The sequence below is a fragment of the Rhododendron vialii genome, chromosome 8a, assembly GCF_030253575.1.
Source record: "Rhododendron vialii isolate Sample 1 chromosome 8a, ASM3025357v1".
Taxonomy (NCBI): domain Eukaryota; kingdom Viridiplantae; phylum Streptophyta; class Magnoliopsida; order Ericales; family Ericaceae; genus Rhododendron; species Rhododendron vialii.
The window spans coordinates 31,131,082-31,154,632 of record NC_080564.1 but is presented as its reverse complement, the minus strand read 5'-3'; the positions used below and the strand labels follow the sequence as shown (position 1 = coordinate 31,154,632).

General features: G+C 38.6%; 3 protein-coding genes, 1 long non-coding RNA gene and 1 other non-coding gene across 10 annotated transcripts in view; 3 read left to right on the top strand and 2 right to left on the bottom strand.

The window, feature by feature from the left end:
• Nucleotides 1-23,551, bottom strand: part of LOC131335283 (ABC transporter I family member 17) — an 81,784-nt gene that overhangs the window by 43,028 nt on the left and 15,205 nt on the right. The gene's annotated exons all lie outside the window — the stretch shown is intronic.
• Nucleotides 413-515, top strand: LOC131299308 (U6 spliceosomal RNA). Its single transcript, XR_009190693.1, has one exon. It is a non-coding gene; the product is annotated as a U6 spliceosomal RNA (small nuclear RNA).
• LOC131335293 (uncharacterized) lies at nt 413-4,059 on the top strand. Its single transcript, XR_009202488.1, has 2 exons — nt 413-693; nt 3,497-4,059. It is a non-coding gene; the product is annotated as an uncharacterized LOC131335293 (long non-coding RNA).
• Nucleotides 3,399-7,872, bottom strand: LOC131335288 (4-coumarate--CoA ligase 2-like). The gene is made up of 6 exons (XM_058370592.1): nt 7,081-7,872; nt 6,578-6,957; nt 4,795-4,993; nt 4,104-4,317; nt 3,740-3,842; nt 3,399-3,651 (listed from the first exon to the last, which is right to left on the bottom strand). Exons 1-6 carry the CDS (start codon nt 7,724-7,726, stop codon nt 3,532-3,534), a joined length of 1,662 nt encoding a protein of 553 aa, XP_058226575.1. The 5' UTR covers nt 7,727-7,872; the 3' UTR covers nt 3,399-3,531.
• LOC131335286 (protein FRIGIDA-like) lies at nt 19,320-23,189 on the top strand. Of its 5 annotated transcripts, none has more exons than XM_058370589.1 (4): nt 19,397-20,598; nt 21,815-21,987; nt 22,069-22,192; nt 22,250-23,189. In XM_058370589.1, exons 1-4 carry the CDS (start codon nt 19,431-19,433, stop codon nt 22,906-22,908), a joined length of 2,124 nt encoding a protein of 707 aa, XP_058226572.1. In that variant the 5' UTR covers nt 19,397-19,430; the 3' UTR covers nt 22,909-23,189. The 5 variants fall into 5 exon arrangements, 4 of the variants coding, with proteins under 4 accessions (XP_058226569.1, XP_058226568.1, XP_058226572.1 ...); XM_058370588.1 differs by having other exon boundaries at nt 22,069-22,227; nt 22,285-23,189; XR_009202487.1 differs by having other exon boundaries at nt 19,398-20,598; nt 22,069-23,052; nt 23,086-23,189.

The following is a 23,551-nucleotide window of genomic DNA, read 5'->3' as shown; positions in this document are numbered from 1 at the left end:
TCAAATTCGTCTCCCGTATAGCTTGAACTTCTTCCTCCACAGTGAAGAATGAATAAAACAACCAACTTCACTTGGAAGGGTCTCTCCCTCGTGCCTTTGCTTAAAGGACAATGTTACTCATACAACAACTCACACAACCACTCACATATATGTGGGCTCCACAGACACTATTATGTGTGGAGCCCACATATATATGAGAAATTATATTTAGTATTGTGTTTGAGTTGTTATATGAGTAACATTTTTGTTGCTTAAATGCTAGACAACTCGTTTTGTTAACATGCAGAAGTAGAGAAGAGAGACCTGACCTGTGATGTGACAAACACAGTTGGAGACTGTACTTCTGTCCCACATCGCCTACATAGGTAGAGAGAGAAGCGTTTATAAACCCGCGTCGAGGCAAGCGATGATTGTCCCTTTGGTGGCATCCGATAAAATTGGAACGATACAGAGAAGATTAACATGATTATTGCGCAAGGATGACATGCACAAATCGAGAAATGGTCTAAATTGTTTTGACCTTTTTGCCCCTACACCTCAACCTCAGATTACCATAATACCCCCGGGATTCTTCTTCTTTCCCCGTTATAGCCCCTCCCTGCGGGTGCACCTGATCCGTTCTCCTCCTCCCAATTTTCTGCTGGATTTCAGATTCTAGGGTTTCAAGCAGAGTTCTGTTCTGCCATTTTGCAGGTACCCAATTTCACTTCATTCCTCACAATTGGTTCGGTGTACTGAATGTAGTAATTTGATTCGTGATAAATGAACTGAATGCGTTTTTCGAGTGCTTTTGGCGGGGTGATCTTCCATACTTGTATATTCAATGGCGTGTTTCCTTCTCATCGTTTCGATTCCTAAATATATTGGTGCGTTTGAGTAGAAGCATCGAAATAGAGTTAAGGACGCTTTTGCTTGGGGTTTTTCCTCCTGAAAGTTAATGTTCATAAGTTTTGTGATTTTCGATTCATACTCTCGCCGTTTATCGTTGTTTCTCTCGGGATTTTGATGTATATTTACATGTTTAGGACAGCACCGGTAACGGAATTTTTGTGCCGCATAATTTCAGTTGCAGGATTGCACAAAAATAGGAGTATCTCTTTAGTGGATTATGCGGCTAAAATTAAACGGGAACAAAGGTATTCATGTACATGGATTGGACCTTGTGTAGGACACGCTGTTCGTTGAGATGACATTGCCGATTAACCATTGTCTAAAACCTTGCCCGTTATTACCTTGTGGCCTTTTGGAGTCATTGGACAGAAAGAAAAGTATATCTTTCCTATGTCATTGTTAAAGTGCCAATTGAAGTCATTTTCATGTTATTCACTCCATTGGATTCACACAATCAATTTAACTTATTAGTTGATAAATAGTAAGAAATTCTTTTGCTTTTAGTTCAATACCTTACCTTCTTTTCCCCAATTATGGCCCCTTCTTTGTTCTCTTCAATCCTATGAGAGAAAATCTAGTGTATATGTTGTAAGTTCATTTTGGTACATATGGGTCTTAAAGAGTGTCAAACTATAGTGAATTTGGATGTAGATGGCTCGTTAGAACCCGTTTTGGCCATAAGTGCCACATTGCTGGACACCTGAAACAGAACTTCTAATCTAGATCTGACATGATTTCTGTTCACCTAAAACACATTTTAGGAGAGTCCATGAAACCCCTTGTGCCTTTGAGGAACATTTTCCATGTATTTGGCTTGTCGAAATGCTTTTTATGTATTCCGTTTATTCCAAACTTGATCTTTTTTTTTGCGACACAAACCAGAAAACAATGGCAACACTTACTATATATCTAGTATGGGATGCAACTGAAAGGCACTTCTAGCCATGGGGTTGCTTAAGTTATGGCAATAGCCTAGTAGAACAGGGGCTTTGATTCCCTCCTCCATCTTGATAAAGTCTTGTCTAAATAGAAATGCTCATAAGTCCATGCATAGGTTGTAGGTATATAAAAGAAGCTAAGACACTATCAGAGAGAACTCCAACATTTCTTATGAGCAGTTATTTTCTTAGTTATTGTACTAGCAGTAGTAGTGCTCATGGAGTAGGCAGCATGCTGTAACTAGAATATATGATAATGACAAGAGCCCTGAAATGCGAGGATACCTAAAGTTGGTTTACAAAAGAGAGTATTTTTCAGGTCCTAGATAACAACCCCTTGGGGTGATGCATGGCAATATTGCTGTATAAATAATTTTCTTTCCCTTGACTAATCCAAATGTTGTTTGTTGAAAATAATGTAAGAGAACCTTATTGTGGTAATATTTAGTTTCAAAGCAAGCGCACGCAGGGAGCTAGGTTCAGTTTGGGAAGAGGTAGAACCACTACCCGCCTTTTCGTTTCTAAGGACTATCTCTTCATGTTTCATAATGACTATCTTCTTCAAGTTATCTTTTGTTTGGATTTGAGAACAAATCCTGGACGTCCTCTCTTCTTGGTTGCTTCTTTCTTTGTTCCATCCCCAATAAATTGTTATATATTAGTTATTGCAAACCTCAAGGCTGCTCAAGTTAGTCTCTGAACTTCAACTATATCAACTCAGGAGCTTACTTTTTTCTTTTTCGGAATAGCAGTTCTTTTATTAAGTTTGAGTGTTTGACTCTCTGTGATTGATTATTTGTTGGATGTTGAGAACTTGGGACTGGTATTTGTGATGGTATTTTTGTTGCATTTCTGTCGGAATGTGTTGAATTAGATGGGTGTTGGTGAATTTTCTAGAAATTGGCTCCTTTGAACCTATGGTGCTCTTCCTTCTTATTGCATCGGTAATGGTGGTTGGAGATGATGGTGTTGCTAGTTGTTCGTGTTTCTTGGTTATTCTTTTGGTTTATGGGTCATTGTCATTCATTTCAAGTTGTTGTCGCGATTTTGCTTCTAATTCAATCCACTTTCTCTGGAATGAGCTCCGCTAGGTTTTCCAAACAAGAAATGCCATTCCTTGGTTCGACTAATATGCCGCACTGTGCTATCCGTGGTTGAAACTTAAGTTTTAATCTCTCTTACTTCCTACCAAACCCCTTGGGAAATCAGCTTTTAAAGTACGTTAATCCTTCAAGTTTCATAGCATTCTACCCTTTTATAAAAATGCTTTCCTACCTTCAGTTCTTTGTAGAGTATTAAAAGTCAGTTTGAAGCTTTCAATGGTTTTAAGAAAAATGTTGCCGAGTGCAGGACCATGTCAAACATTTTGGTTTTTGTAGAACTGAAATATCAGGTGGAGCTTAATTGAAAATCCCTGCACTGTCTTAACAATTGGAACTTATTTATATGTTTTAGGATATTTTTGCTGCTTTTACCATCTTTCCTTACTCCAGTGGTGAAAAGATTTGTTTCATCTAGTACACTGGCATTCTGGTGAACATCATACACACACGAGTGCCTTGATGCATATTTCTTGATAACGCCAGTTATTAACGAAATAATGTCACATCATGTGTTCAAATTAGATTGTACAAACATTTCACAAATTGACAATTAATTTATAACAGGCTTCTTAGGCTACAGGGACTCCTGGAGCCGGAAACTAGTTTGGAAGACCAGCTGCTAATTTCGCTCGCAAGTCCTTCCGCAAGATTTTGCCAGATGGTGCTTTGGGAATGGCATCGTTGAAGAAAACTCTATTAATTCTCTTGTAAAAAACAACCTGCAGAGCGTTGGAGGTTAAAATATGTATCAGTTTGAATCAAGACTTGCAACAACATCAAGAGAACAATTGAAGTGTGACTGTATACCTGTTTGGAGATATATTGCTTGACTTCTTCCTCGGTGATTATGGACCCATTTGATTTCACAACAAAAGCTACAGGTACCTCTCCTGCTGATTCATCTTTCATCCTGAATCATTAGGCATTCGTTTGGTTAGAGCTGATCAAGATTCAACTCCTTGGGTAAAAGATGGTGCATCTATAAGAAAAGAATAAGTGCTAGAAAATTTTCAAGTGGCATATCTTCAAATAGGGTCAACGTTCCACTTGAATGAATGTTGTATTATCATGTTTCACTCTGGACACTGTAAAATTTTCTGAATCTGTAGCATTAATGATACACATAACTACATGTCTAGATAAATAAATAAATGCATATAAATATACTTACCCAACAACAGCCGCGTCTGAGATCTCTGGATGGTTTAGCAGCAGGGCTTCAAGTTCTGCTGGGGCTACTTGGAATCCCTTGTATTTGATTAATTCTTTCAAACGATCGACTATGAAGAGCTCATCATCATCATCAATGTAGCCTATGTCGCCAGTGTGTAACCAGCCGTCTTTGTCTATCGTTCTCTCTGTGGCCTCTGGATCATTTAGATAACCTGAAGCATTTTCCATAGTTAGTTAGACCACTTCGTTGGGTGGGCAATTAGTTCGACGCATGCTTCCTTAGGCTAGCCCTTTCTGTACTTTTCTTTAGTGTACTTCACCTATTCCAAAAGATGATAGGAGTATCTTTTATCATGCTCCTTTCTTTGATACACTTCACTTGTTTTTATTACCACTGATACTGGGGAATGAAAGCTGATATGTAGAAGAGTATTTGCTCTCTTTGTGAACCAGAGCAGTAATGTTCATTTATTTGGTTTGATTTGATTTCTGAAGAGAGAATTGTTAGGTACTTCCAAAGAAAAATGTGTCATTGCCGGAACGCACAATAAGTTGGTCACCTATTGTTTCCCAATTACCCGGCAATAACTTTTCAACCGCAAAATTTGCCCGTACGTGATTGAAACTGTATGTAACTCTGCTGGTAGGAAACGATGATTAATGAGGAAAACGAAAGAAAAGGAACGTACCCTTCATGATTTGGTCCCCTCGAATGCAAATCTCCCCCGGTTGGTTCCGAGGCAAAGAATCCCCTGTTTCTGGGTCGACGATCTTCATCTCGGCGTTCCTCATAACAGTCCCACAAGCCCCTGACTTAACCTCAAATGGCTCCTTTGCAAACGCCAAACACAAAGCCAACACTGGCCCCGCCTCTGTCATTCCGTACCCCTGTAGTTCCCCCCACAACAAAATATGGTTGCAGTCAGTAAACAGGCTATGGCATGATTTGAATTGGTGAACTTGAAAACTAGGGGATTTGGGACCCAAGTTCGTCAAATTGTAGGAAGATCTCATTGGACAAACTTTTTGGGGATTTTTTTGGCAGTCTTTTTTGGTTATTTTCTCCTAATCTTTGCAAGATTTCGGTCGAGTTTTACTATTATATTTTTTGTCTCGACGAAAGGAATAAAAAACGCATAAAAACAGAGACTAAAGTTGAAAAAAAGAAGAAGTTCATGTAACACGAGAAAAAAAGATCCAAAATTTAGATTTTTTCTGACTTTTTTGGATCTTCTCCTCCTCCTTATACAAACTTTTTCAACTGTGATGAAACATATGATGCTAATATTTGATACGAACCTTGTAAAGATTAAGAGAAAACAATCAATCGGCCAAAAAAAAAGTCTAAAAAGTTTGCCCAAATAGGCAAATAGGCTTTTAGTATTGGAGGTAGATTGGAAATTCTAAACCAATCGGCCTGGTAGAATTTTTGTTCCTCACACTTAAAAAAGATCAAGGTTTGGAGGAAGACAATCACTCGTTTTCTAGATGAGCATTCTGAAGTCAAATTTTCAGGAAACGACACTAGTTTTACTCCATAATTTAGTGGTTTGTATTATAGCATAAATGATTGGTTTTGGAAATTGTCGAACACACGTAATTAATAATAAAAAAAACCCTACATTAATTGAACACGTGTAATTTATTTGGCGTTTTCTAAAATGTCTACATTAATTTCGAAGTGTCACGTTCCAGCCCCTTAATTTAATTTTTCTCTAAAAACTTATTTTTGGAATTATACGGATCCTCCTTTTTTTATACTATATAACGAATGTTGGCCAACTAAGAGCTTATGCTTTCAATCAATTTAATTTTTTTTCCCCTCAATGAGCTGTTCAACTAAATTCTACAAATTAACGATTCAAACTAACTACAATAATGAGATGTTAATAAAGTGTACCGAGATTAGATACATTACTGTAATGCATTGCATTGGTGTACTACGACCCCTTGTCTAGCAAGAAATCAAATCATTTGTATTGATAGTCTCTGTACTCTTGTACCGGTGCATTTTCGGCTTATATTTATCCTACCTACCATTTTTGTATTCTAAAAATTTTAAAATATAAAAAAATTCATACAATTCAACAGATGAACCTTCTCAGTGCAGAGAGGTATATTAATTTCTTGGTACGGAGGATCTCGGGTGGTCTAGCAAAGCACATGGGTAAAATATCTAGGGTCTTTGCTATTGTTAGCCCACCAGGCTGACGATAAGTACATTAGAAGATAAAAAAACACGTATTTCTGCGTATTTTTTGCACAATTTAATACACATTTACATACTTATTATTGTCAGCCCAATTTAGAATTTTCCAAATATCTAAACCAAATTTAAGTACTAGTATTACACTACTTGAGGCGAAGACAGTACGAAGTAAACGATCTCGTAATAATCGGATTAACGGCATTTACCATAGTTGGCATTCTAAACACGGAAAGAACGTTCAATGCCGTAGTAGGAGTATTTACCTGACCAAGCGTAGCATTCCGGAACTTGGCCCTCACCGCCTCCTCCACCTCCTTCCCCAGCGGCGCCGCCCCCGACTGCACCATCCTCACCGCCGACAAGTCATAGTCATCCGTCTTCTCGCACTTGGCAATCGCCAACACGATTGGCGGCACGAACGGCCCGTACGTCACCTTGTACCTCTCCATCGCCCCCAGGAACGACCCGATCTCGAACTTCTGCACCAGCACGATCGCCGCCCCCACCCTCAGCCCGCAGAGGAGGATCGAGTTCAACGCGTAGATGTGGAACATCGGCAAGACGCACATCAACACGTCGTCGCTCGTCATGTGCAGGTTCGGATTCTCCCCGTCCACTTGCTGCGCCACGCTCGTCACGAGCCCTTTTTTTTTTTTTTTTTAACAGCGAAAGAGAGTTTTCATTAGTCGTAAGTACGCAAAGATGAAAACGGTACAATAGAAAACAAAGAAGCAATTGCTCTTCTACTTCTGCAACTCGCAAATACCTTTATGAGTTAACATAACTCCTTTGGGTAACCCGGTGGTTCCGGACGAGTAGGGGAGGGCGACAACCTCGTTCGGGTCAACGTCAACTTCCGGCATTTCGTTCTCGTCGGATCGAATCAGGTCTGAGAAGTGGAAAACGTTTTTCGCGTCGGCAGGCGGCAGCACGTCGATGCACGCGATCTTAACGTTGTTTTCGAGCGCGTAGGACAGGACCTTGTCGACGTGGCAGCTTTGCGTGACGATGAGTTTGGCCTGGGAGGCCTTGGCTTGCTTGAGGACCTCGGCGGGGGTGAAGAAGGGGTTGGCCATGGTGGTGGTGGCGCCGATGAAGGAGGCGGCGAGGAAGGAGAAGGCGAACTCGGGGCAGTTAGGGAGGAGGAGCATGATCGTGTCGCGCTGTGCGATTCCGCCGAGGCCGTGGAGGCCGGCGGCAACTCGCCGGGTGGTGAGCTCGACGTCGGCGTAGGTGAGGGTCTCGCCGGTGGCGCCGTTGATCAGGCACGGTTTGGAGCGGTGGTCGGAGATGTTCTGGAAGCAGTAGGAGTGGAGGGGGAGGTGGTTGGGGATGTAGATGTCCGGGAGCTTTGATCGGAAAATGATGTCATCTTGTTGTGGTGGTGGTGGTGGTTTGGTGAGCTGTTCCATTGGTATGGCCTGTGGGGATTGTGTTGGGGAATTTGAGATGATTGGAAATGGTTTGGAATTAATGAGTTATTATGGGGATGGGGGAAATGGGTAATAATTGTTGGTGAGATTAATGTGGATATGAATTCATTGAATTCTTGAATAGGTGTAGATGCAATGTTAGATATATATGAGTGAGAGTTGGTGAAGGTGGGGGGTTGGTGGTGCTGGTTTTCAAAAGGATTTTAAAAAAAGTGTTTTGAGAGGGTAAAAGAAGTTGGTGGGGGTAGAAATGGAATTTTATTTTATAACAAAAAGCTTGTTTTGAGAGGGTAAGTGTGGTTTTATATTAATTTTTTTTAAGTAGGAGTATCAGTTTTACAATTCTCTGATTTCTCGATCTCGTTAAAACGAATGATTAATCTAAAAAATACAATGAAAAGCTGAACAAAACAAAATTAAAAAAAGCAAAAAAAGTACCAGATAAGAAAGTTAGAAGAGCCTCTCATCTATTTTTGATATCATTTGAAGTCCATTTTAACAATGGAACTTGTTCATTTCACAAATCTCGTCAAGAAGAACATTTTTTTGAGCATCATATTGATCGGATATCGATAACTGATCGAATCACATGAATCTCCACACACGAAAAAAAAAAAATCTTCAAGTTGTAATTCATTACACCCAACTTATTCTTCAAAGTTAAATATACTTCAATCAGCAATATCCTATCAATATGATATTTTACTTGATTGTCTTACTCAGTGAATTTTACAACATTATGGCGTTCGATGATCGAAATAAGTCCAAAATAAGATAGAAAATGATCTATCAACACGCAGAGGGATATTGTGGCGTTACCCACTTAGTACTCTTAACCATCTTCGTTGCGACAGATTTTGCGATAAGAATAATCATACACTTTTATTTAACGGTTGAGAGAACAGCAGTGACCCAAATTGTATGGGGACGATTTTGTAACTGTCCCATGAGTACATGACAATCATGATACTCAAGAAGTACGAGTATGTTCAACAACAAATTGAAGAATTGGCCTCGGAGCTAGAGAAGCCCATCTCTGTCCTTTTTTCGCTGCTATTGGTGGGATCAGCTGAGGTGCGGTTGGTGAGAGAGAGAGAGAGAGAGAGAGAGAGAGAGATGGGGTCCCAGTGGTTTGGTAACGGTGAGGAGAGCGTGATGTCGTTTTTACTTTACCACGTAGCTACCTTCACCTACCACCGCATGCCGTGCCATGGAAAAAGGTTGGTGGCGGTGCCGGCCGGAGCTGCTGCTTCCTAAATTCTCCTTAGCAATAATGGTTTATGATTTTAAACTGTTGACATTGCAAATCTGCTTATGTTTGACTCTTACTAGTATAGACTATAATTGTGTCGTTAGATAAGAAAAACTCTCTTAATTTTCAAAGATCTTCGGAATGGACACCGTGATTCCTTAATTTTTTATTTTTTTATTTTTATTGACGTGCATTTCAATGTTTGAGAACACTATGCTTATAGGTCTCGTTCAGTTGCATGTTCAACTTTCCTCTAATTTTTTATGTATTCAATTATTAGGAAAATTGTAGAATCCATAGCTTTAACTTTTTCATTGTAAACACTTTCCTGCAAAATATGTCTTGCTAAAAGGAAATGATTCTTATTTTCCTGAAAGATTTCTTGTTTTTTCTTGTCAACAGAATACCCACAGGAAAATAAATTTCATTTTTCTTTCCTTCATTTCACTTTTTCTGAGAATCAATTTTCCGCACAACATTCATTGAACGGAGTCATAGTGTACCCCTGCATTGAACGGAGTCATAGTGTACCCCTGCATTACAGGGACGGGAGGGCATCATCCAAGCGTCCAAAAGTATTTTTAACGATTTTTTTAAAACAAATTTTTCTAGGAAAAAGAATACTTTTCCAGGAAAAATTTTATTTTGACGTGATGCACTGCAATCCCAGATCCAGGGTGGAGGAGACATTATTCATTGCCCCAAGGGCAACACGTCATTTTTGCCAAGGTGGTGCCTCTCACCAATCAAAATCTGCCATGTGGATTAATTGTCAGTCTGAAAGTCTACTTTTTTTTTTATCAGGTCTGAGAGTCTACTTGAGGCATTAAAATATCAGTCATGCTACTTGCACATACACTTTTACACATATCTTGCACATACATTTTTATGGGGCTCATCTCGAGTCCCACCAATATGATCCGAATTGTTCATTATTTTTAAAATAATTTTTAAAAAGTTCCTGTAAAAAATCAACTCGATAGGATATCGGTAAGAGCTTTTTCAGAAATCATAGGGTGAAACAGTCTGATTCGCACTGCGATTCCTGAAAAAGCCCTTATCGATATTCTATAGAGTTGAATTTTTACAGAAACTCTTAAAACATTATTTTAAAAATAATGAACGGTTCGGATCAAATTGATGGGACCCGAAGTGGGCCCCATAAAAATATATGTGCAAGATATGTGTACAAATATATGTGTCCTTAGCATTTTTGTTAAAATATCCACTGACTACTACGACACAGCCTCTCTCTCTTACTATAGCGGTAATAATTCCCACACATAGTACTTTTGTGCACATATCATGCACATGCATTTTTGTGGGGTCTATATCGGGATTCCACAAAATGATCCAAACCGTTCATGTTTTTAAAAATATTTTTTAGAGGGTTTCCATAAACAATCAGTTTCAACGGATATCGGTAAGGGCTTTCTCAAAAATTGTAAGGTGAATCATTATGTTTTTCCCTACGATTTATGAGAAAGCTCTTATCGATATCCGTTGGATCTGATTTTTTACAGGAACCCTTCAAAATATATTTTTAAAAAAATGAGTGGCTCGAATTATTTTATGGAACCTCAATATGGACCATACAACAATATATGTGCATGATATGTGCACAAAAGTATGTGCAAGTAGCATTGTTACTAAAATAGACGTGTACACCTAAAAAATTCAAACTAAACGTGTACACCAAAAAATTCAAACTCAAAGTTTTGTTTAGTAAAAGCAGAAGAAGCAAAGACCCACGAGATTAATTTTTGGTTTTATTTTGTTTCGTTTTTATTTAAAAAAATATTTGGATAAAAATCTTAATTTTATTTTTTTGATTTGTTTGGACAAGACGAATCGATAATCCATAAAATGTAGGTACAAAACTAACAAACGAGATTTTTTTTATAAGGACAAAACAAAAAAAAAAACCCCAAAATTTGCACCAGCTCCGATAAGGGCTATTTGGGATTTTTTTTTTCTGTTTTGCTATTATTCATATTTTTCGCGTTTGTTAATTTTTGTGGATTATTGATTCTTCTCGACGAGAAAAATCGGAAAATTTATTTTTTTACTTTTACCCTAATATTTTTTTTTTAAATATCCAAGATAAAACCCACAAAACTAGGCTTTATATTGGATATTTCCAAAAATGGGTAAAAGTCGTAATTTTTACTTTAAACCAGTTTTTTTGGCTTTATCTTTGATATTTGAAAAAATATTGGGTAAAAGTCATAATTTTTATTTTTCCATTTCTCTCTTTGAGACAAATCAATAATCCATAAAAATTTGTCCCAAAAAACTAACAAACACGAAAAATATGAATAATAGCAAAACGGAAAAAAAAAAATCCCAAATAGCCCTTATCGGAACTGGTACAAATTTTAGGTTTTTTTTGTTTTGTTTTGTCCTTATATAAAAAAATCTCATTTGTTAGTTTTGCACCTACATTTTATGGATTATTGATTCGACTTGTCCAGACAAATCAAAAAAATAAAATTAAGATTTTTATCCAAATATTTTTTTAAATAAAAACAAAACAAAATAAAATAAAACCCAAACACTAATCTCGTGGGTCTTTGCTTCTTCTGCTTTTACTAAACAGAACTTTGAGTTTGAATTTTTTGGTGTACACATTTAGTTTGAATTTTTAGGTGTACATGTCTATTTTAGCAACAATGCTACTTGCATATATTTTTGTGCACATATCATGCACATACATTTTTATAGGGTCCATATCAGGGTTCCTCAAAATAATCCGAACCACTCATCTTTTTGAAAATATTTTTTGAAGGGTTCCTGTAAAAAATCATATTCAACAGATATAGGTAAGAGCTTTCTTATAAATCGTAGGGAAAAACAGAATGATTCACCTTACGATTTCTGAGAAAGCCCTTACCGATATTCGTTAGAGCTGATTTTTTACAAAAATTCTCTAAAAATATTTTAAAAAAGATAAGCGGTTTGGATCATTTTATGGGACCCCGATATGGATCCCACAAAAATACATGTGTATGATATATGCGCAAAAGTACTACGTGTGGGAATCATTACCGCTATAGTAAGAGCATCTCCAATCCATCTCCATTTCCTCCAAAATAGAGTATGGATGTAACACATTGAGGGAAGATTTTGTAATTATTTCATTTTTTCTTCACTTTTTGTACTTTTTGGGAGAATCTTTGAGGGACCCATCGTCCTTTTTAGAGTTTGGATGAATTTTGTACTTCAAATTTACTTTTGATCCTCCATTTTTAAAGGACCAAATTTATTTTTGGAGGACCAAACTCTAAAAAAGACGGTAGGTCCCTCAAAAATTCTCCCAAAAACTACAAAAAGTAAAGAAAAAAGAGAATAAATTATAAAATCTCCCCTCAATGTGTCACATCCATCCTCTATTTTGGAGAAATAGAGGTGGATTGAAGATGCTATAAGAGAGAGTGGCTGTGTCGTAGTAGTCAGTGGATATTTTAATGCCTCAAGTAGACTCTCAGACCTGATCAAAAAAAGTATGACTTTACGATTAATCCACATGGCAGATTTGGATTGGTAAGAGACACCACCTTGGCAAAAATGATGTGTCGCCTTTGGGGCAACGAATAATTTCTCAAGCAGCGTATCTTCTAGTACAAATACTACTGTCATTTCAAGTGGGACTCACAATGGGGGGTGGGGCTGCTGTGCTCATTTATGGGCTCACTCCGGTCTCGCTTTAATGATCGGAATCGTTCACTTTGTAGAGCTCGTCGAGTAGAACAATTATACAAAAAATCAGCTTAATTGGATATCATTAAGTGTCTGATCGGAACCTTTTTATTTTGAAAAGAATGGATCCGAAACACTGGATCAAATCCACTATAATCCATGGACCGAGAGTTATATGAGCTCCAATCAGGCACTTAATGATATCTAATTAAGCTGATTTTTTGAATAATTGTTCTACTCGATGAGCTCTACAAAATGAACGATTCCGATCATCGGAGCGAGACCCGAGTGGGCCCATAAATGGGCACAGCAGCCCCCCGCGTCCGACTCACAATATACTAGCTGAATCTGCCTTGTATGCGGTCCAGTTTAGGACGGCAGAAACGCGGTCTAAATGAGCGCAACTAAATGATCGCAATCGTCGGATGATATTTTTAATGGTCTAAATTTGTTTTTATATTCATATTAAATCACACATGCTTCTCTGTAATTGACTGCAGAGAAGCCGGATCGATCCATATTAGCTTAGTACTCCCTTCATCCCATTTTTCTTTGGACTTTTCGAAATTCGTATCGTTTTTCAAACTCTTATATCTTTTACTAATATGAATCTCCAAAAATATGCTATATGGATCTTATTTGATAGTTCTCAATTAGATCTATAATACAAAGTTTTCTAAATTATGAAAAATATTATAAAGTGAGAGACATATGAGTTTGAAGAACGGCAAGAATATTGAAAAAGACCAAAGAAAATGAGACGGAGAGAGTATATAATTTTGATGAAATTGGAATAATATCGTTATGACCCGGCCCATACTATTTAGTTCCAACGAGGTGTGTTGGTTCAGTAGTTAGGAATTTGGATTTTATTGGATAAGGGCGTTCAAGTTCCCATGTGGTCTCTCATTAGAGCTAAACATACTTTTAATATCACCCATACGTGACGGGACTTTAGTTTCGATCCAGACGTTGGTGTGATGGAGTTCCCTACGAATAGTGATGTAGTGTGATGGAGCAACATTTGATAATGCTAAAAATATTATTGTCGGGTATTAATTATCAAAATACGTCATTAGCCGGCATTTTCCATACAAAAAAAACTATAGAGTTGGGTGTGACTTTGGATTGGTGCACAGAACCACCGAGCTATCAGATTGTGCATCCAACGACTCGGATCTCATCTCAACAACCAATGATTGAGAGCTTTGCTAAGATGAGATTTGAGCCGTCAGATGCATGATCTGACGTCTCGAATGTGCACAACACAATACTGCGTACATCACTATACAGCACCATCTCCAAGTTCAGTTGGGCCTCATGAGTCATGCGTCTCAATCAGCGATGATGAGAGAGGACATTGATGACCGAGTGGATTGAACTTTGAAGCAATTATAATAAACAAACGTGATGAAGCCGGAGGAAATGCACGTCTTTTGGCTAAACAAGATAATTGACTCTCTCTCTTTTTGTCTTCATTTATTTTATTTTTTTGCATTTATTTGTTTTACGTCAATTTTTTTAAAATTATTGGTTTGACTTAACGAGAGAAATCAGAAAAGTAAAAAATTATGATCGAAATCTTAAATTTTTTGAATAAAAACAAAAATCAACCAAAAGACTAGATATTTCGACTTTACACAACCAAAAATTAGGGAGAATTACATCAAATCGAACTAATCACATGATTATTTACCAGACATGGAACATAAGTATTAAAGGAGATTTGGAACACAAACAATCGAATAAAGCTTAAAAAGCTACTTTGTAATCTTGTCCTTCCTACGCATAGAAACCTAAACGCACCTAACCAAGGAGTTCTGGAGTACTATTATTCTCGTCCTCCGAATAGGAAAAGGTCACACCTAACAAAGGAGATTACCAACTGCTCGGTATTCCAAACTGAAATAATTCGAACACCATTTCCGCAATACCCCCAATAAGAATAGGAGCGTGTTTGCTATAGCTGTGGATACAGATTTTAGACTTTAACTTCAGATTTTGCCGTAGATTTTAAATTGGGGAAATTACATTAACCCCCCTTTAACTACCACCCGGCCACACATTGCCCCCTTTAACTACAAAATTCAACACTTAACCGCCTTAAACTACCAATTGTTGAAATTGTGAGGCCTACAGTTGCAATCTGTTAAGTATTTGGACGGAACTAAAAAATTAGCCTACTTTGCCCTCATTTCCCCTTTTATATGAAAAACCTAGTAAAGCTCTCTCTCTCTCTCTCTTTTTGAACTGCTACTGCAGTCTCTCTCTCTCTCTCTCTCTCTCTCTCTCTCTCTCTCTCTCTCTCTGCAGTGAGCAATGGTATTGCACCCATGGGAGTACGGATTGGCCTGTGCGCCAGCTCGGCAGTTGTAGTAGGAGGCGCCGCGGCGGGAGCAAGGGATGGTGTTCAGCGAGAGCGCGTCGTAGCTGATGTACTTGTTGGTTGCTAGAATGCGCCGGCTGACTTCGGAGTCGAGTTCGAACTCCCCGTCGCCGTCGGTGATGGTCCCGCGGCATGGCGGCAGTCAGATCTAGCGGCCCCCCACCCGACCAGTTGTCGATCGATGTCCCTGCTCGCTACGACGGTGCTTGATAGCGGGGAGAATATCAGGACCGTTTGGAACTTTTCCAATTTGACCAAGAAATGGGTCTCAACTTTGCAAGGTTCAGATTCCGAGTACTTGTAAAACAAAGGGTTTGGGACGACGCTATTGAGCTTGACGGTGACTGTGAGGGTCTGATTGAGTCCATTCATGGCGACGCTGGCTACGAACGCGATGTTTGTTTCGGGGCTGTTTGCTTGGATGGTGGCGCAGTCGGTGAAGGTGGTTTTGAATTTTCTTTGTGGAAAAGAAGTGGGATTTGAGGATTATGTTTGCTTGTGCCAGGTGAAGGGGCCGATGAATTCTTTGTGGACCGGGGTGGGTTAGTCGACGAGTTCGGCGAGTTGAACTCGGCGGAGGGGTCGGGGAGGGAGCCCATTGTGGGGGATTCTTCCTCTCAGTGGTTTTCTATCATTTTTGGAAGTTTTTGATTTGTGAATTTTTTTTCTTTTATTTACCAGCTTGATTTGTGAAATTAGAGATATATATGTATGTATATATACCCAAAAGAAAAGGGGTAGTAAGGTAATTTTAGGACTTCTGTTAATGGCATCCGGTCAATTTCAACGATTGGTAGTTTAAGGGGGTTAAGTGTTGAATTTTGTAGTTAAAGGGGGCAATGTGTGGCCAGGTGGTAGTTAAAGGGGGGTTAATGTAATTTCCCCTTTTAAATTTTGAATTTTATTACTCCATCCGTCCCTTTTTAAGTGTCCTGCTTCGTAACTCCAACTTATTAAAAAAATATCATCATTACACCTTTCACATCAACTTTTTCCTCCACTTTCCCTACTTACCTATCATCATTACACTTTTACTCACTAACTTTTCAAAATAAAATATACTTTTAGGGACAAAATAGACAATACTCTAACTTTTACCCCCCTAACTTTACAAAATGGACACTTATTAAGGGACAGCTCAAAATGGAATACTGGACACAAAAAAAGGGGACAGAGGGAGTAGAAATTAATAAAACATGTTTGCTACAACTGTTACGAGATTATGAGAATTTCATTCCCTTTTTAAAAATTTGTATTGCAGAATTCCAAACAGGTAAAAAAATTCATGTTAATCGGACAACCGTAACAACTTGACCCAAACAATTAGAGATTTGTAAGAAAAGTAGCACTCCTTTGTTTAACTATTTCAAATAAAATATGCTTAGATCGATGAAATTGTTGCAGCTATCTATCTGATCATCTTGAAGCTTTACATGGACTACCTAACCCTCTAATCTCTATCCAATTTTGGCATGGACGTTCTACTCCACGAAGTCCACAACAAAAACTTACACTTAGATGATCGATGAGGGATTTGAATATCACAAAACTGCTCCATCCAGTTTCAAACGGGGCAGCGAAAAGCTATTCTCTCCTTTCCAAACTGAGAGTCTATTTTGGAAATTTCAACTATTTAAGGAGACATCGAATGATTACACCTACAATACCTATTATCTCCACCATTATCTCTATATTCTACCTACTTTATAACACTTATATTTACCTTTGAGGGACACTTTTGAAAAATCACCAAATTTTTTCTTCCATTTTTTGAAAAGGGCCATCATTTTGGAACAACCTAAAATGGAATAATGGACTCTCAATTTGGAACGGAAGGAGTAATTCCTAATTACTAAAATACTACTCCATCCGTTCCGATTTATTGGTCCACTTTTTGACTTTTAAGTGTCCCAAGATGTTTGTCCATTTGATTTCTAATTGAATCAAATTTTCCTTTTTGCCTTTTGTTTAGTAATAAAGTAATTTTTGTAAAAAAATTAAGGGTAAATGTGGGAATTTATATCTTTTTAGATGTAATGATTGTATTTCCTAAAAGAGTAGAATTTTTTAGGTTGGACAAATAAATTGGGACGGATAGAGCACTTTAAAGGGCCATGAATCATAAATTCCATCACTAGAGGCCTCACATCAATCAATAATGATTTTCGCACTCTTTAGAAAATGAAAACTACAGTTAAGAAAAAAAATGATTTTAACACTCCAAAAATTGATGGAGGAGCTCTAAAATGACGTCGTTTTGTGTATCAATACAATTCAATTTTAGAGCCCTTCCATCAATTTTTAAAATGCCAAAATCACAATCTTTAAGAAAATTCCTAAAAGAATATGGAAACATATTTCTTTTTTGTTTTAGCGACTTTACAGTGTTGTTGACCTTTTTGTGGGCCTTCCTTGATCCTAAATAAATTGATAGTCGGGATTGTTCATATTTTAGTTCTATTTGAGGAGAAGATTTTCGGTGCCGAGCCGGTACCAAGTGGTAACACATCTGGATCGTTCATTTCGGTTTTGAACGGTTCGAATTTGGAGAAAAAAAGATAAGAGTGTTGAGGTGAGAGGAGTTAGAGTGTTTCAATCTAAATCGTTCAATACACTTTTGAACAGCCCAAATGTGTTGCTTGAGCACCACATCGGCGGGGTGATGTGGTACCCACCGGACACCCAAAAATTTATCCTATTTGAGACGACTAGTCATGCCTAGAGTCCTATGGATTGAATTTCAATTGATACGATTATGGAACATATTTATCTTAACAAAACAAAACTCTCTATCACACTGAGCCAGATTTATTTGTATTATGTGTTTAGTGATGCCTGGTTAACGTAAATTTGATACGATTGATGATCACAACAACATTTAAAAAACAAATGATCCGAAGACAATCTCTCCCTCCTTGAATCCAAAATGTTGTTCCAATTGCACGGAAATGATGAAAAATCAACTTATCTGTGCTTTGTTTTTTTGTGTTTAGTTAGCAAAAAAGTCGTGGGTCAACTTCTTACTGAAAATTATTTCTGCAAAATATTTGGCTAAAAAAAAAAAAAATTTACTTGTAAATCTTTTAGTCAATCAATGAACACACACACTATTCGTATAAGATATATTTAGAGGGCGACTATTCGCAACCCTGTATTTTCTCCCTTAGCCCGTTAAATTTTTTCAATTATACTCGATAGTTAGTTACCGAAATTGAGATACATTTTCAGCATACAATTACCGAAATATAATATTCTTTTCAACAGCTATTTACCGAAAATGTATTTTCGGCAGTTGTTTACCCAAGATTGAACATATTTTCGATATGTAGTTACCGAAATATAATCTTGTTTTCAACAGCTATTTACCGAAATGTTATGTATGATTTTCAACAACTATTTACCGAAATATAGTGGGCAAAGGGAGAAAATACGGGGCTGCGAATAGTCGCCCCCTAGATTTATTGACTTTATTTTTAATGGGAATAAAATTTTCATGCAATATTCTCAATTACTAAATGGAGCACATGAGGACACATCTTCTTCACGTTGGCTCCGTTCAGTTGTCAGCAATTTTACATGAGAAATGTATTCTCAAGAAGAGTGAAGTGAAACAAAGTAAATGCAAATAAAATCTACTTTTTGTGTGTATGTTAGGTTGACAAATAACAAAAAAATTAAAGGGCAAATTATCAAAATCACCCCAAGTTTTTTTATAAATTATAAATTGCCCCCTCATGTTTGAAAATTTTCAAATTACCCGTTATTGCATAACAAATTATCCCCTATTGTGATGTAGCCGGAAACTCGACGGAATCTGTCTGATATTATCATCCTAATTTCAATGGGCCACACTATCCTTTCATAGCTTTTATTGGCTTTTACAGCTGGGTCTATCATAATTAAAATTTGATAATGTCAGTCAGATTCCGTCGGATTTCCATCAAGACAATGGGGTAGTTTGTTATGCAACAGGCGGTATTTTGTGATGTTCCAAACGTAAGGGGGCAATATATAATCTCATGAAATCTCAGGGGTGATTTTGATAATTTATACATAATTAAAAATTAATGGCTATTGATAATGTCACTTTTCAAATTTATAATGACACTCTTAAAACAAGTGGCAAAATCAATTTCACACAGAGATTGATAATGTCAATTCCCAAATTGATAACTGTACTCCCCCAGTCGGAGTGACATTATAAATTTCCAAATTTATTCTTTAGTATATTTAGAAGAAAAAAAATTGGCAACTGAAAAAAAAACGGCCCCTCCTCTCCCATCCATATTCCTTTCTTCATACGGAGTACTTAAATTTATTTTTTAGTGTATTTAAAATATTTGCCAATGAAATTACACACCGCCTCGACGACTCCCCCTCCTCCGGTCAACGCGGAGAACCACTCCACGCCGCCACCCCATCCGCCGCCGTTGATGACGACCACCCCTCCGAAACAACATCCCCAAGACCTCCCCATCGCAACCAATCCACCGCCAGAAACTTCCCAAAACCATCAACAACAACCCCCCCCTCGTCTCACTGACAAAGTCTCCGAACTCCGAAGCCTCTCCGCCTCCCTCTCCTCCTTCCTCCGCCGCTACGACGAGTTACAAGCGCACCTCGATTTCATCCGGTCCAAATTGCCCCAACCCAACCCCAACACCCCCGCTTCCCCCGTCACCGAAGCCCTAGCTCCCGCTGCGGCGCAATTGCCTAATTCTCAGTCGTGTCTATCCGAGATCGAATCACCATGCGTGTCTATGCCTAGCCGTGGATTGTCTAACTGTATCGCGTCTCGTCCCGAAGCCCTAGCTTCCGCCGCGGCAGAAGTACCTAATTCCGTGTCGACGGTGGATAATAATACTCAGCCGTGTCCATCCGAGATCGAATCGCTTTGCGTATCTACGCCTAGCCGGGGATTGTCTAACTGTATCGTGTCTCATACCGAAACCATAGCTTCCCCCACGGCCGAAGTGCCTAATTCCGTTGCGGCGGTGGATGAGACTCGGCCGTGGCTATCTGAGATCCAATCGCTATGCGTATCTATGTCTAGCCGCGGATTGTATAACTATATCGTGTCTCATGTCTTAGAGGTCGCGAAGCTTCGTCAAGAAGGTCCGGGGTTGTTGGGACTCGCGCCGAACCCCGTGAAATTGGTGTTGGAGTGTTTACGGCACGGAAAGGATTCGACTAGGGTTGAGGAAAGAAAAGCTTCGGTTTTGGTTTTGGAGTTTTTACTGTTGATGGGAGGTAATTGTGGTGAGATTGAGGCGAAATTGAAGGAGGAGGCGGAGGTGGTGGCGATGGAGTGGAGGAATCGGGTTTTTAAGGAAGGCGGCGGGGTTAAAAGGGGGTGTGAGGTTGATGGCAGGGCTTTGCTTCTTTTGATTGGGTGTTTTGGCATACCTAGTGTGTTTAAGAATGAGGACGTTAGGGATTTGATTGAGGGGTGTAATGTCAAGGAAATTTCTGAATCGCTTCGGAGATCGGATATTCTTGTTGCAAGGATTCCAGGTAGTTTTCTTGATTCTCATGAAGATGTCTGATGTTAATTGTTGCTATGATGTGGGTTGTTGGACTTGCATTTTGACTGTGATGTGGTTTTCCTGATTCTAGTTCAAGCTACAAACTGGAATTGTGTAGATATACCTCCTTACCAAAAAATTGTTTGGTCGACCAACTGAGAACTTGAAAGATAATTCATTTTTGTCGTAAAAGTTCAACCCTTTTGCCACTAGTTAGTAAATAGTACACAACGCGTTCTTTTAACTTGTCAACAAAAAAATTGAAATTTTCGAGGTAAAAATGTGTTTTTTTTAGGTTATCGTTTTGCAGACTCGACAATCTTTTTTGGACGGATGGAGTAGGTTGTTTTTGTTACTTGTAAACGTGGTTTTAGAAGGAGCAATAGCCCCAAGTATCAGATGATAAGAACAGGGAGAGATCTTTTGCTATGACATGAATATGGGAGATGATGAAGGATTCCCAGGGTGTAAAAATTACCAAAGCCATTGGGAGTAGTAGTGTTTTATATAGTCCACCTCCAAATACATTGCATGGCTATCATAATAATTGCTAGCTCAAAGCTATATGAAGAGGTCCATTGCAAACTGAAGAGCAAGAGAACCGAATAGAGAGCACAACTAACTTATCAAAGAAGGGAGGGAGTGCACAGAATGAAGTGTGATAAGAACCGCATACATAATTGCATACATCTTAGAGATCTAGTGCATTTTACAACAATCAAGCCTCTGTCATCTTTTTTCTAGCAACTTAATAGTACCTGCATATAGCTGCCCCTCTCACATTAGTTCTACAAGATTTTTAGTTAGTAAGTACCGATAGTACCAGACTGAAAACTCTAATTTGCAGACAATGCTGTGTTATTTCCCCTTGTCCATTAGTCACTATAAATAGTCTTTTTATGCATATCTACTTCTTTTAAGTCGCAGAAACTTGCAAGAAATAATTGGATAGCTTTGAATGATAGGTTTTTAGCGAAGCATAATTTAGGAAATGGATACCGTATCGTCAAAACCCTGGCTCTGGTGAGATTATGGGAATATGGTGAATGTCATATCAAAATCTCATAGGCTTATGGAGATATGTATGACACATTTGATTAAGTTGCAAGTCATGCATGTTTTACTCATTAATGTTGCTTGTTTTATTATTTATACTTGGTTTTTCGGTACATCCTGCCTAATGTCGCGGTATGTATATGCCACAGAGATAGTTGAGGAGATGATGAAGAAGAAAATGGCAGTTAAAGCTGTTGATATTGCTTGTACTTTTGGGATGGAGAGTCGGTACCCTCCTCAGTTATGTATGCAACAATTTTTAAAACAGTCTAAAGATACTGTTATGGAAGAGAGAAAAGTATCAAGTTCTGATGAAGCATTGGTATGCACTAGTTTTCGGTTCTCTTATCAATTCTGTAAGTATTTCTTTTCCCTGATTCAGCAATTGTGTAATTCCGCACAGAACGAAGCAAACAAGAAGTATTTAGCCAATCTGAAGTCTGCTCTCAAGTGTTTGGTAGATCACAAGATTGATCCCCACATACCTGGATGGAATATCCCTATACTAATATCTGGCCTTCAAAGAAGTACCACCCGTCGAAATAAGAGAATTGAAGAGAAGGTGACACAGAAGAGAGAAGCAGATGGATCTCTTCGAAATAAGAAAATTAAAGAGAAGGTGACACAGAAGAGAGAAGCAGATGAACCTCCTGAGTCTTTGAAGAATTTGACTAGCCAAGAGGTAAAACGGACACGGCTAAGTCATAACTCTTATGTGGATGGCAAGAGTTCTTCTGAAGGTTTGATACCAACAAACTTGTTGAATGGCGGAATCCATGGTCACAACGCTAGTTTCTCTGCTTCCTCATCTGGACTTCATGTTCCACCAGCAGGGCCTTATCCTGGGCCTGGGGTTCATGGGGGTATGCCAGTTGATAGTGTCGGTCTAGTCGTGAATACCAATGGTCAGCCATACAGGTGGCATGGGGATGCACCATCCAGAGAAAGGTTGATCGGTTGCAGCTATGCGGAACCTACACCATTGATGATAGGCCACATGGGTGGCTATAACGTCGGACAAGTTGATAATAACTATTTTCAGCCAAATGTGTGGCACGGGAATGCACCATTGAGAGAAAGGGTGATCGGTCACAGCCATCCTGAGCCAGCATCCCTTGGGGTTAATGGCGTGTTTAGGGTGTCACCATCGATAGAAGGCTTTGTGGGATTGCTAAATCCCTCATCTACTTCTAGTCGGAAGCCGGACTCGGGTCTTTATGGGTTTGCGGACACTGTTATTTAAAGTGAAGCATATGGGCTATGGCCATCATCCCCCATACTTGTATTCAGCCAATGCTCTCCACAATTTTCTAGTATTTGTGCATTAGCTTTTGTGGTCCTTGTTTAAAGAGGCTGCATTAGTGTAGGAGGTTTTCAGTGTACGTAGGTATTTTTTTTTTTTGATAAGAAGTGTACGTAGGTATTTATAAGAAACATCTGGCCTATTTGATTGGGTCTGCATCTCACTAAGGCTGATGCAAATATTGACCCAAAAATGTTCAGAAAATATGAACGTGTTAATAACGGCTGGCCTTGATCTCTCGTGGACTGCTTGCTGACAAACCTTAGGATCAATTTTTGGTTTTTGTAGTATTGGTCTCAGAAAAAAATAGCAGCAGGAAAGATTACTTTGGCAGTAGGGCACTGCATGATTTTTAGCCATTTCCAGGAGTGGTGTTAATGCCATGTTCTCATTTGTTAGTGCCACACAATGTACACTTGCAGGGCTCTTTTTTTTTTCTTTTTCTGTGTTTTGTGTTTTACCTTTTTACTGCATATAAAAAAGATCATTATCAAATATCAGGAGATTGCTATTGGCAGCAGTGCTGATTGATTTTGCGCCTTTGCGGTAAGTGTTGCTTGGGACAGTCGGAGATGCTGTTGTT